Here is a 13,910-nt window from a genome sequence, read left to right as displayed (position 1 = left end):
AAAACAAAAATTGAACAGACATTTTGTTAATTTAAGTACTAGCAATGTTTATTTATTATAATTGTTATCATTTAAATAAATAATCCACATCTAAAGTAAATATATCAAGGTTGCTACATTTATTATTTTTAAGCCTTTTATCCGAACAGGATGATAATATTTTATTACAAATTACAAATATTTAAAATATCATTTCCATCAATAAGCCCAAAACAACATTTATTGGTAGTTTAAACGATATATATAGCTGTCAGATTAATATTCTTGCTCTTTTTCGATAAATTATCAATTTATCACTATAAAAATCAGCAAAAAGGGTAATAAATCGTATATAAAAAACATTAGATCATTCACCGATTCATTGACGCCTGCTTAGCTGTTCGATATTTTGTAGTTCTCCACTAAAATATCCATAATATTAAATGACCTTCTTTTAAGAATGATTGTCCTCCTCAAAAATGTTGTCTTTCTTAAGCAAAAATTTTCGAAATTACCTTCTTTTTTAGTTCCCGCAGCAATCTATCATTCTTGAACAAAAAAATCCGAGATAGTCTTTTTTATTTTTAGTGTCCTTCTGAGAAGATTGTAATTACATAATGAAAAAAATATTATAAAAATAAGTATTTTGTCTAGGATGAGAAATATGGTAAGTATAAATACAAAAATAATCTATAATAAATAATAATAATCTACAACTGCCCCACTTTCAATTTTTAAAAATTTGCTGCACAATTGTCGTTCAACAAAATTTTATGTGCTTAATCGATTAATCAAGTACAAGAAATAATGAAGATTAATGTTTTGGTATTTATACATAAGTTAAAAGATTTAATAATTAATAAAGATGTGCATAGATTTAAAACTAGAAATAGAGGCAATTTAAGGATAGTTAGGTATAAGAAAACAAGTACGACCAGTACTTGTTTTTTTATACGTATGAAACATTGAAGCTATGATTTAATTTGTACACATTCGAAATATAAATATATTTAAGTAGATTGCTACTATTTTGGGTAAAGTTTAAGGTAAATGCTGACTATCTAACATTTATATTGATATTTATATTTATGAAGTAAAATAATACTAACCAATAATTAATTTAAATATATTGACAATCAAATTAGAAGTCTTACAAAAAGGGTTTACAAACCAGCCAAATATGTTGTACAGATACGTGAATAGTATACTTATAGACTGATATTTCCTTGAAAGAAAATGAATTGTCCTTGACCCTTATTAGTAACTAGTACCAAATACAAAAAAAAAAAAAAAAAATGACGAACAATACTGCACCTATAATTTTGAACGACACAAAAAAATATATTTTGTACAAAACGAAACCGATTTAAATGTTTATAATAGTCTATAAAAAATATTATCGTCGACTATATGGTCGAAAATCATAGCGTTAAGACCACGACACGCGGCTGCAGCTGTGACAGGCGCCAGTGTCAAGCTTGTCGCCGAGTCGCCGGCGTTCGACGTCATGTCAGGTGGCGACCCGCTGGTGCAGTCGGTGCGCCTGTACCGGCTGCGCCCCACGGCTACTCAGGGGCTGGTGCTGCCGTTCGCGGCGCTCTACGCGATCGCCCTATACCTATGTCTTTTCTACTTCGAGACCTCGGAGCCCGGCCTTTTCGGCATCGCCGCTGTTGGTGTTTTGCACATCCTCACGGCCCTCTGCTGCTACTGGAGCGTCCATGTTCATTGCTTCTTCGCTTGCACTAAGGTACGCGTCGATATTCACTCGTTATTTGCGTATTCGTTTATGCCACATTTTTGGACACAATCCAAACGCATTGTACGATGTCTTCATTTTCAATTTTTCTTTGTACAATTTCTGTATTTATAATTTTTTGGGAATGCACAATATATAACATATTGTCGGCACCGTTTACATCATGCATCCAGTTATTGGCGGTCTTCTAGTACATTTAGAAAAAATCCATAGAACCCTTATTGCATAACAAAAAATAACATAAAATTCTGATATAAAATTAATTTTTCATCAATTATACCAACATAAACGATTTGATACTCATTGGTCGTTTAATTTAAAAATTTGCTTGTCTTATTTTATTAGTTTTTTGTAAATGTCAATTTTTATGATTTGATTTAAATAATACTTATGGTCTCGCATTAAATAAGTATTGTTGAATGTATCTTTTGTAATTATCCCTGAATGTATTATTTTTGGAGCTCCCCAAGGATTATATCTTGACCCAATGCTGTTTCTTCTGGCTTTTGATTATATGCTTACGATTTAAAACTATTTAGAAACATTATACCGATTATTCATTCTTCATCTTTTAAAGATAATTTGGATTCATTGTGAAGATGGGTTTGTATAATTATTATGCAGTGGTAAACCATTTATTATACAAAAAAACATTTAGGAGTAATATAATTAAAGACTGATGATATATAAGTTTTTAATTTAATTATCGAAAAAAAAACTTTTTTTGCTATATTTTGTAAAAACAATTCAATTTACATAATTATTTACACTTTTACTTTTATTTACAAATTATTTTCTTGATTTTTTGAAGCAAAATTTTCCATCACTTCGCTTAAATCTGTTTTCATGCCTGTATCAATTTCAATGTACGTGGTCGATGTCATTAAGTCGTTCTTGTATCATTGAATTTCTCTGCCACATTTTCAGCAAATTCTCTAATCTATTGAAAAATCATTTTACCATCAAAACAGTGACAGGAATTGTGTAAAATAATTTTAGGGCAATGCATATATTATATTTACAAATATGTAATTTTTTCTCGAAAATTTAATTTAAAAGTATGAATGGATTTCAGCGCTGAAAACTGTTTTATGAGTTTTTCTATTAAATCATTCAATATGTCTTTGACAAAAATGTTGTTCCTTTCGTTGAAATTTAGTTCTCTAAATATTGAATATCGAAAATTGGTAAAAACAATTCGTTTATTTCATTTGCTACTTAAAATTGTTAATATTAAAATTTCAAACAGGAAAAAATTTAGAAATTCTGAAAGATTCTTCGCTTTTAACGACTTTTCTTCTATTTTCTGCGACTGCTTTTAATAATTTTCCAAGATTCGATTAAATGCTGCATTTCATGCACTGAATCTTTAATAATAGCAATTTCGACATCCGTGGATATTCGTTTACTTTGTATAACAACATTGATGTTGTTAATACTCTCCAAAATGTGACAAAACACTTGTTAAAAAAACATAACTGAAATAATTCGTTTAGTTTTTGTTGTATTTAGAGCTGGTGAAGTTAATTTTATAGCCATCTCTCCGAGAATAAAATCTAATACTTCAAGTACTCCGGAATAATGTTTAACAATTAGTCGCTTGGATTCTTTCACTCCACCTTGTATTTAATAAACTTTGAAATTATAATGGTACATATTTTCTCAACACTTTACTTAGAGTAATTCTTGCCACAGCAGCAAAAGCTGATATATCAGATTTCGGCAACTAAGGGATTAAATTTGCCTTTAGCAACTTTTATTACTAAAGAAGTATCTGCAGTTTTATATTTCATATAGGGAGTTGAAGACCTTTCTAATCGCACATTCATATTAAATTTATTGATTCATTTCGTTTATTTTATTTATCTCTATTTAATTATACTTTAGTATGTATTTTTTCTCTCTGTATATATCATAATTTATTATAATTATAAGATATTATTTATTATTAATTGGCGATAAGCTGTTAAACAATAAATACATACGTCAATTTTTAATTGCAGGAAGACAATCCTACTAAAGCGACCGTTGCTAAAGTCGTGCCATCGGAACACAATGGTTTTTCAGAACTTGTTGTACTGCACCATTCGCAAGTAATTATTAATAAATATTAAATTTATTACATCTCATATGTATATTTTATTAATCAAATCGATAATTTGCAGGTGAGCGAAAAAGAAAAGTATCCGAAAGTATGGTTCATGTTTCAAAAGTTAAAATACGTTTATGACTGGGATAAGAAATCATTTAGAATCATCGATTTTCCAGTCAGTAAATGGGCCAGTGAATACTTAAAATCTGACGGATTGCAAGATGCAGAAACAGAACAGCTAGTCAAAGCCGATTATGGCTTGAACCGACTCGATATGGTAAATATTATTTTCTGGTGTTAATATGATCATAGCAAATAAATTATCAATTTTATGATAAAATCGTAGAATAAAAATACATATTTATTTGTATATCAAAATATTATTTTTATATAATATGTATAATTTATTTTCAGGATGTTCCAGAATTTATGGAGTTATTTAAAGAGAGAGCTACAGCGCCTTTCTTTGTATTTCAAGTATTTTGTGTAGCACTTTGGTGCATGGACAAATATTGGTACTACAGTTTGTTCACACTATTTATGTTGATAATATTCGAGTGCACCTTAGTCCAGCAGCAATTACGGAACATGGCTGAAATCAGAAAGATGGGCAATAAACCGTATTCGGTGTACGTTTATCGGTATAGAAAATGGACTTATTTGAAGAGCGATCAGCTGTTGCCCGGCGATATTGTTTCATTAGTGAGATCGAAAGACGATCAGTTGGTTCCTTGTGATATTATTTTATTGAGAGGTTCTTGCATTGTGGACGAATCTATGTTGACTGGCGAAAGTGTTCCACAAATGAAAGAGCCTTTGGAGGCAGAGTACGAGAAAAATCCCGACTGGTATTTTGACGCTGAAGGAGATGGTAAACTTCACGTTTTATTCGGTGGCACCAAAGTTGTTCAACATTCGCCACCGAATAAAAGCGATCAATCCGGATTACGCTCACCTGAAAACGGTTGCATTGGATACGTGATGAGAACCGGTTTTAATACGTCTCAAGGAAAACTGTTACGTACCATTTTGTTTGGCGTGAAGAGAGTAACAGCTAATAATCTCGAAACGTTTGGCTTCATATTATTTTTGCTCATATTCGCAATTGCCGCTGCTGCATACGTTTGGGTCAAGGGTTGTGAAAATCCCGATAGGAACCGATATAAATTGTTTTTGGAATGTGCTTTAATTTTAACTTCTGTGGTACCTCCTGAATTACCCATAGAATTATCACTAGCTGTCAATACATCGTTATTGTCACTGTCGAAACTTCATGTGTTTTGTACCGAGCCGTTCAGAATACCCTTCGCTGGAAAGATCGAGATCTGTTGCTTTGATAAAACCGGGACTCTAACGAGTGACAATTTGGTAGTGGAAGGTGTGGCAGGTGTCGGACCGTCTACAACTGCAGATGTTACATCACTATTGGAGGCTCCTACTGAAACGGTTCAAGTATTAGCTACGTGTCATTCTTTAGTGCAACTCGATGATGGTTTAGTCGGAGATCCTTTAGAAAAAGCGACTCTCACTGCCGTCGAATGGAACTTGACCAAAGGAGAAGCTGTGATTCCTAAAAAAGGAAAACTTCCTGGTTTAAAAATTTTCCAGAGATTCCATTTTTCAAGTGCTCTTAAGAGGATGTCAGTTTTAGCCGGTTACCAATCTACTGAAGGCGGCGCCGTTGAGACGTTTTACATAGGAACTGTTAAAGGTGCGCCTGAAACGTTAAAATCCATGTTTCTTACAGTGCCGTCAAATTATGATGAAATATATTTATCGCTAACAAGAAGAGGCGCTAGGGTTTTAGCACTCGGTCATAAAGAATTTGGTAAACTCAACTCGCAGGAAATTCGCGATCTCAAAAGAGAAGATATCGAGTCAAAGTTGAAGTTTGCTGGATTTGTGATCATATCGTGTCCGTTGAAGAGTGACTCTAAAAAAGCAATAGCCGAGATTATAAACTCCTCTCATTCCGTAGCGATGATCACCGGCGATAATCCACTCACTGCTTGTCATGTCGCTAAAGAGTTAAAATTCACGAAAAACTCCGATACTCTCATTTTGACTAGTTTAGATGAAAAATGGAAATGGAAGTCTATCGATGAAAGCTTAGAACTACCGATAATACCAAAGATAGATCTCAAAGATTACATCTCTAAATATGATTTGTGTATTACTGGCGAAGGACTTGTCTACTTAAAGGAACATTACACTGAGTTTTTGTCAATGTTGTTGCCTTATATTAGGGTTTTTGCAAGATTTGATCCGAAACAGAAAGAGTTTGTTATCTTGAAGTTGAAAGAATTAGGATATTGTGCTCTGATGTGCGGAGATGGTACCAATGACGTTGGAGCTTTGAAGCATGCAGAGGTACATATTTTTTTGTAGTATTATTTATTTAGTTTGAGTTGTATTAATTATATTTATGTTTTAGGTTGGTGTAGCAATTTTATCTAATGCGCCAGAAAGACTTCCAGAGAAAAAAAGTAAAACTTCGAAGGAAGTGGTTAAAGAACTGAGAGAAAAACGAAAGCCAGAGCCAGCTCCGGAACGTTATTATGAAAGACGAGGTCATAATAATATGAATCATGGACTAAATAGAACGTTAAACAATAGGGAGTTTCCGAGTCGAAGAAACGGTCCAAACCCACCTCAAGCAGACATTCAAGCTCGTATTCAAACATTATTGAAGGAAATGGAAGATAAACCACAATTGGTCAAGCTCGGTGATGCTAGCATTGCTGCTCCATTCACGAGCAGATTATCTAGTATTATGTGTAGTGAGTATTTTTATTTTTGAACATTCATTAAGTAAAGTTAATGTATTAAATATGGTTTTGATGTTTCAGTTTGCCATATAATAAAGCAAGGCAGATGTACGCTAGTGACTACATTGCAGATGTTCAAGATTTTGGCGCTCAATGCTCTGATCCTTGCCTACAGTCAATCTGTGTTGTATCTGGACGGAATAAAGTTCAGTGATACGCAGGCAACTTTGCAAGGTCTTCTCTTAGCGTCGTGCTTCTTATTTATTTCAAGATCAAAGGTATCATGTGGATTGAAAGTTTGTTCTACTTATTATTTGACACTTGCTCTAAAAGTTACTGTTGCTGTTTTTTAGCCTTTAGACAAATTATCAAGACAGCGTCCGTTGCCAAATATATTTAACGTTTACACAATCATGACTGTGTTATTACAATTTGCTGTGCATTTTATCTGCTTGATATATCTAGTACAAGAGGCGACTAAATGGATGCCGCCAAGGTAACGTTTTGAAGACTTATTTTATATCAATTACAATACTACAGTTTTGTTAAACTTAATTAAATATTACTTGTATTTAATTTTCAGAGTCGGCAAGCCAAAATTGGTGTTAGATCTGGATGAAGACGAAGAAAACTTATTTGTACCTGATTTGCTAAATAGTACTGTTTATATAATTTCAATGGCTTTACAAGTATCAACATTTGCAATCAATTACAGGGTATGATTTTATTTTATGTAATCTATAATTGTGTGATTTGTTTTTAACTTTTTATGAATGTACATATTTCTGTTGAAAAATCAACAAGGAGTACAGAAAACTAGTATGTGCCTGGAAAATATATATTATTCTAATCCTAAATATTGTATTTTATAAAATCTAATAGTATAAAATTTATTTAATTTTGCATATAAAAGGGCGAGTCAAATGAGAATCTTAATTTTTTTATCATTTAATTTATTGATCAATAAACGATACTAAGCGCTTACAGAGTGTATCATACATTTACATTTTTTCGTTCATAGTGCAACTGAATTCATGTTGTTTTAGTTTTTTAATCCATTGGTACATTTGCTGGAGTGATAGACATTCATCACCATATTGAACTATTATATATGTAGCACCGATGCTATTTTTTTTCTTGCTGCTGTTTTGAATTTTTATATTATGTAAGGTTTTCATTAGACTCATTTTCTTATTATAAGTGAATAAAAAATATGGTATATAAATTTATCCAAGTTTAAAATTATTACTATTTCACTTGTGACTAACTTCATGCATTCCATATTGATCTGGTATGATATTCATATTAAATGTCATATTGAGAGAAATTTATTGTTATTTTTTTTATATCATTTTCATTATTTTTATGATAAATATTTATAAAATTATGAAATAGTATTAAAACATTAATTTTGATGTTCGACAATGATGTTATATGTTTTAGAATGAAACCAACTTAAATATATTTATTTTGTAAGTGCTAAAATAATTATATGTTTTAATAAATAAATAAAATTTTAGGGTGAGCCGTTCATGGAGAGTTTGACTCGAAATCGTCCATTGTTATACAGTATTTTACTGTCTGGCGGTGCAGTTTTCGCGTTAGCTCTAGGCATATTACCAGATCTCTCTCATCAGTTTGAAATAGTTCCATTCCCACTTGAGGTATGATTCGCTTCGATTGTTGCATATGAAACGTCAATATGAAAATTAATAATATAAAATTTGTTTACAGTTCAAAATGATCCTAGTTCAAGTGTTGATAGCGGACATGGTGTTCGCTTACGTGGTGGATAGGTCTTGCCTGTGGTTGTTCGGTGAAGGAAAACTAAGGACTCCTTGACCTCTGTCTAATTCCAAAATGAAAAGTTGTTAGTAAAAATTTAAATAATGTGAATACATGCTTTATGAATATATAACAAAAAAAGAGTGTTATTTCTATGGTAACTGTGTAATGAATGTAAAAGTTTTTTATGATAATGTGATATTTTGTAGAGTTTTTAATTCCAGTGCATTTATACAAAGACAAAGATGGATAACAGGTTTAAATCATATATTCAGGCATGATCATTTTTTTACACATTAAATAGGCGTGTTATTATTGTAAACATTTATAGTGAATTTTTATGGTATTTTATATACACTGCAAGTAAAAACAGGTGCCTTTTCATAATCTGTATAGTGTTATGGTTTTATGTTGTTTCAATGTTTTTTTCTTCTATAAATAAAATATGATTCAATTATGATTTAATACATAAAAGATCACATCTAAGTCATAATAAAAGACTTTTTGTTGTGAATGTATTATTTTTTTTTAACAAAGCCTTTAATTTAATTTTTAATTATACTTTTTACGCATTAACTATACTTGGATTTTTTCTTATGACTAGCTCTTGAGTCTTGAGACATTTTTACGTCAAGTTTTAAACATTCCAAATATTTTATGTATATAATTAATTGTAATCACAATTCATGGACCAAATTATATGCTGTATCTAGAGTTTTAGCCATTTATAGATCAATTTTGTACTATTTAACATAATAATATAGACTTTGAAAGCAAACAAATATTTATAGTGAGATTTTTTGCACAGTTTTATATTGTAATATATTGAAATAGAATATTTAAATGTTTTGATGTAAATCAAGAGCTGTTGTTAGAAAAGGTCTCGATACATTTTTACAATGTTGACTGAAAAATGGATAATTATATTCTGTATATCGATAATGATTATGCGTGACATTCTATAAATTTATTTTGTTTAATATATTATTTTATATTAAATACTTGGTTTATTATGATGACCATTCAGTATTCTGAAATAGTCCTCATTGCGATGGTACTCATAACATTGGCACAACTTTTAGTTGAATATTTTAGAAATCTTATTTCCTCGAGTAAATGAAACAATTTTTTTTTTATCATAACTTTTTTTATTTATTTTTATTTATCGGTTGTGGTAGGTTTGAAATATATAATCAATTTTCAAATTGTTATTTCTCTTAAAATATTTATTGAAATTTTCATAAACAAATAAATAATAATAAACTTTTATATCACCCGCACTCAAAAAGTGCAATATTGTTATACATTTATAAAATTGAAGCTTTCGTGTGTACCATGCAGCTAATGGTTAGAAAAATATTTATTAGAAGAAAATGTGTATAATTTATAGAATAAATATATTTAAAACGTATTTCATTTTTATTAACATAATTTTAGTTTTTGTTATGAAACAATTTTTACTTCACAGATCATTACGAAGTAATTGTTATATTACGAACACGTCATGATTTGATACAAGCAGTTTCCAAACCGAATTTTCGTCGAAATTAGTTCAATAAGAAGTAGTCCACGCTTGCCATCCCCTCAGGGAGGGTGGCGACAAGGGTTGGCGGCTTGGAGGTGAACAGATACATCATTATCACTTGTTTCGTTTGTGAGCAACGAATCTTATATACATATGTATGTAAAGGTATAAATAAATAATCTATTCTCAATGTACATGAAAAAATATACAAAATTTAGTAATTAAAATCTAAAAACTCGTCTATTTCATTTTAAAGTTCTACACCTTTAAAAAAACACTATAAGTAAATTTTATTAACACAATTTTCTTAAAAATAACGTTTCTTTGCCGCATATTATTTGTTTATATGCCAGTTTACTTGAAGTTGAGAAACGTTTGTCTACCTGGATGATATCATGAAAGGCCTTTCCAAACAGAGAGCGAAGCAAAGGCGTGGCGAGGCGTTTTTATTTTGTAATACACCGAGTCCTTCGAGTCTCGTCACACAGAAAAGCGAACGCATAGCGTTCCGAGGCGTGTTATAAAATAAAAACGCCTCGCCACGCCTTCGCTTCGCTCTCTGTTTGACAAAGCATTAAGTATATAGTTTGGGGGCAATTATTTATTTAGTATTATAATCAGTAATAAAATTGTCTCTAAGGAATTGAACATATAAAGTTTTGGATGATCTCCGTCTATTCAATTCTTATATTATTATTTTTTATTTATTACATTTTCAGCCAAAAACAGAATTAAAAAATTTACCCTCAAGGGGATCGATTTATTAATAACTAATCTTATGACTCACACTCTTAATTCCATCCAGTCTAGGTTTAAGGAATTTAGTTTTCATCTAAAAATCTTTTTAGGAGTTCCTCTCTTCGTAACCATTATAACTTGGCCTATTTAAGGTCTCGCGTGCCTCCATTTGACAAAACGCACGAACCTCGTGTCTCATGTGTACATAGATACATAGATAGTCTCGAAAGGTGTATGCAAAGCGGTTTCGCCTCGTTACCGGAATGATAATGATGTGTATACGTCGGCGAGCACGCCATCTCCCGACATGGTCCCGTGTTAATTCACTTTTTTCCCGTAGGGAGTGTGTCAGTCACCGCAGAAGCTTCGCGGGACGATTGAGTGATTTAATGGGCATCGTCGACGAAAATAGGTCGTAACGAGCCTGTGACACAATGGAGGATGCGTGCGAATCCGCTTTTTGCCAACTTAATTGGCGGCGGACGTCTGCCACGCTGACTTAATGCCCTTTGCCGATTTTCGCCGATCCAATCGACAAACTGCGACCTCACAAGGTCGCCGTTCCAATTATATTTAATGGATCGCAAACAACGTACCCTCTGGTTCTAATTTTTTGTAGTGCAGAAAATTCACGACAGCATGAACATTGGCCAACCCATTTTATTATCTGCTTTTATTTTAATTACATTTGAGATACATATATAAATGATCTACATACCCATAAGTCTATCTATAATTTTTTTCTTAGGGATGATAACATACAAGCCCAGATAATCAATTTCCCTAAGGTCGCCTCAGCAATGGCTGCAATATGAACCGGCGCACTATTTCGGAATGCGAAATTGCTGCCTCGCGATCTGTTCATGTTTAACTTTCACGCGCCCATGCTACTTATACCACTTTTCAGAGAATTTTGCAAGAGAGTTGGGTGAGTATATCCCCCTTTCTCTCGCACGGATTTGCTTGTACGTGTACCAGCGAGATGCACAAGTGCGTGTGACAGAGCGAGAGAGCTAGGTTAAAGTGCCTCTGACGCACGCATCAGACGGCGTTTCAAACGTGCGTCGTATTTGTCTGCCTGTCATCGGGATATTTACGTCGAATCGAAGAATATTCATGCGCTTCTCAGTTATTTTTAGACTTAACAAGTATATTTAATATTTTCAATTCGTTAAATAATTTTAATATAAACTAACTTTACTTTAAATAATATTTATAGCGATGGCCGAAAGATATAATGATTCCGATGATTCGGATCTCGATTACTTGAGTGGTGTTGAATTTCTCTCAGATGAGGAAAACGTGATTGAAATGTTCGAATCGGAATCAGACGAAGATTATTGCAGTTAGGAAGTAAGTACTTTATACATTTATATTTTAAATTATTATTTATTATAAAAACAATAATAACAAATTTTCATTATTTATAGTTCATATAAAATATGTCAGATTATATAATGTAAGTATGATATCAACATTTTGTTATGATAAAAAATATGACAAATATAAATTATTTTGCAGGAAACTTTTTATATATATCGAAGTTGGGGCACGTTTGGAGCTCACGTCCTTTTTTTTACATTTTTATATGACGTATGTGTGTTTTTTGTAAATAAAATATTTTCGCCTTTGCTCCTAATACTTGTTAAAAGTAAAAAGTTTGCTTACACAGATAAGAAGTTGAAAACGCATTGTTGATAAGATATTTTTCTTTCACAGAAATCCAGAATTAATCTAAGGATATGTCAGTGAATTTCTTCTTGGATGTACGACCGAACTGCAGCCAACGAAGTTTTCCTTATTATCTCCAAGATAAGTTCTTAGGATGAGCAGAAGTTTTAAAGTATGAATCTCTTACCCAATCATACTTCAATTAAAACTCTCCAGCTTGGACTCCAGTGGCGTAGCTGTGGGGGGGCGGAGGGGGCTGGCCGCCCCAGGCGGCACTAGCTTGGGGGCGGCATATTCGCGATGGGATCGTCTAGTGTGGTTCTTAACCCTGAATGTACCAAAACATATATAAATCCACGAATAACAAGAACTTATCAATAACCAATTTATTATTTTCAGAAATGCTGATTTTATGACCCTGTAAAAAATATATGGGGGGGGGGGTGGCAATTTTGAGGATCGTCCTGGGCGGCACATACCCTAGCTACGCCACTGTTGGACTCACTGAGTTTTTTCAGACTTGAAACCGATCAATGACGGAATGAAAAGGCCGAAGAAGCAACCGCTTCCCTCTTTACATCACTCTGGTTTAGCTCGATGTTAGGAATCTAAAGTTTAACTCGCTTCGAAAATGACTGGATCCTTCGAATAGAAGACATAGATAGAAATTTCACGTATACATAACATAAATATACAAACTGTATGTGAACGTGATTAAAACTATTGCACAATCATCAAAACATTGGTACATATATTAATTATTTATTACCTAAAAAAATGTTATGATCCATATTTTGTGTATCAATTTTGAATCCCCCAAAATCGCCACTTATTGTTGTTCGCGCAACACCCTCAATTATTAGCTTCTATTTTAAAATAAAAATTAAAATAATTGATAAATTTAATATAAAAATAATCTGAGATTTATATTTTTAAGAGCTAATTCCATCAAGTAAATAAATATTTATTCTAACTAACGCAACTTCTACATAAAAAATATAATAAAACTTCTCAAAACTTGTTAAAATTGTGACTTTTATAGAAATCATTAAATCCGAAAGGTTTATTAAATACCCATTTCGATTTCTAATGCGCGCGAGGCGAACTTCCATATACGAAAAAAAATCACAACGGAGGGCTTCGGAGGAGCGCTAATGGGCCCTCTCGAAATCGGATAAAATGCCAAAGCATACATTTGTCCTGCTAAGGAGGGTTGGTAGGATACAATGGCAATTCCTTTCCCAAATCGGGGAGTTCTTGACACTTTTTAGGCGGCCACCGGCCGATCATTATTATAAATAATGGATGGATGAATAGGATGAATGCGTTCGCGTCGCATAAGCACGAAAAGATTGACGTGTCCTAATTAAATTAATTCAGAAAAGCACTCAGCGTCTTTAGCAGAGTGGCCAGAAAGCACTATGACATAATAAAGTAAATTATTATTGATTAAAATCAAAATATCATGGAAAATACTACATATAAAATAACTGAAATGATTATATCACATTGACAAGATGCCTTGATAAAAACCGTGGGTTGTATTGACGAATATCTAATCACTCTATCATAAAATGATATAACTACTGCTTC

The 13,910-nt window shown here is 32.2% G+C and overlaps 1 protein-coding gene across 1 annotated transcript; it reads left to right on the top strand.

The window, feature by feature from the left end:
- The first annotated feature begins 1,416 nt into the window (after positions 1–1,416).
- On the top strand, positions 1,417–8,897 carry LOC148236197 (endoplasmic reticulum transmembrane helix translocase). Its single transcript, XM_088185256.1, has 10 exons — positions 1,417–1,729; positions 3,742–3,831; positions 3,904–4,107; positions 4,245–6,200; positions 6,265–6,610; positions 6,680–6,876; positions 6,952–7,094; positions 7,182–7,314; positions 8,119–8,262; positions 8,333–8,897. The coding sequence occupies exons 1-10, from the start codon at positions 1,487–1,489 to the stop codon at positions 8,438–8,440; spliced, it is 3,564 nt and encodes a 1,187-aa protein (XP_088041382.1). The 5' UTR covers positions 1,417–1,486; the 3' UTR covers positions 8,441–8,897.
- The last annotated feature ends 5,013 nt before the right edge of the window (positions 8,898–13,910 follow it).

Source organism: Plectrocnemia conspersa, unplaced genomic scaffold, assembly GCF_051122295.1.
Source record: "Plectrocnemia conspersa isolate PC_06_02 unplaced genomic scaffold, ASM5112229v1 ptg000004l, whole genome shotgun sequence".
Taxonomy (NCBI): domain Eukaryota; kingdom Metazoa; phylum Arthropoda; class Insecta; order Trichoptera; family Polycentropodidae; genus Plectrocnemia; species Plectrocnemia conspersa.
This window is presented reverse-complemented; position numbering and strand designations above follow the sequence as displayed.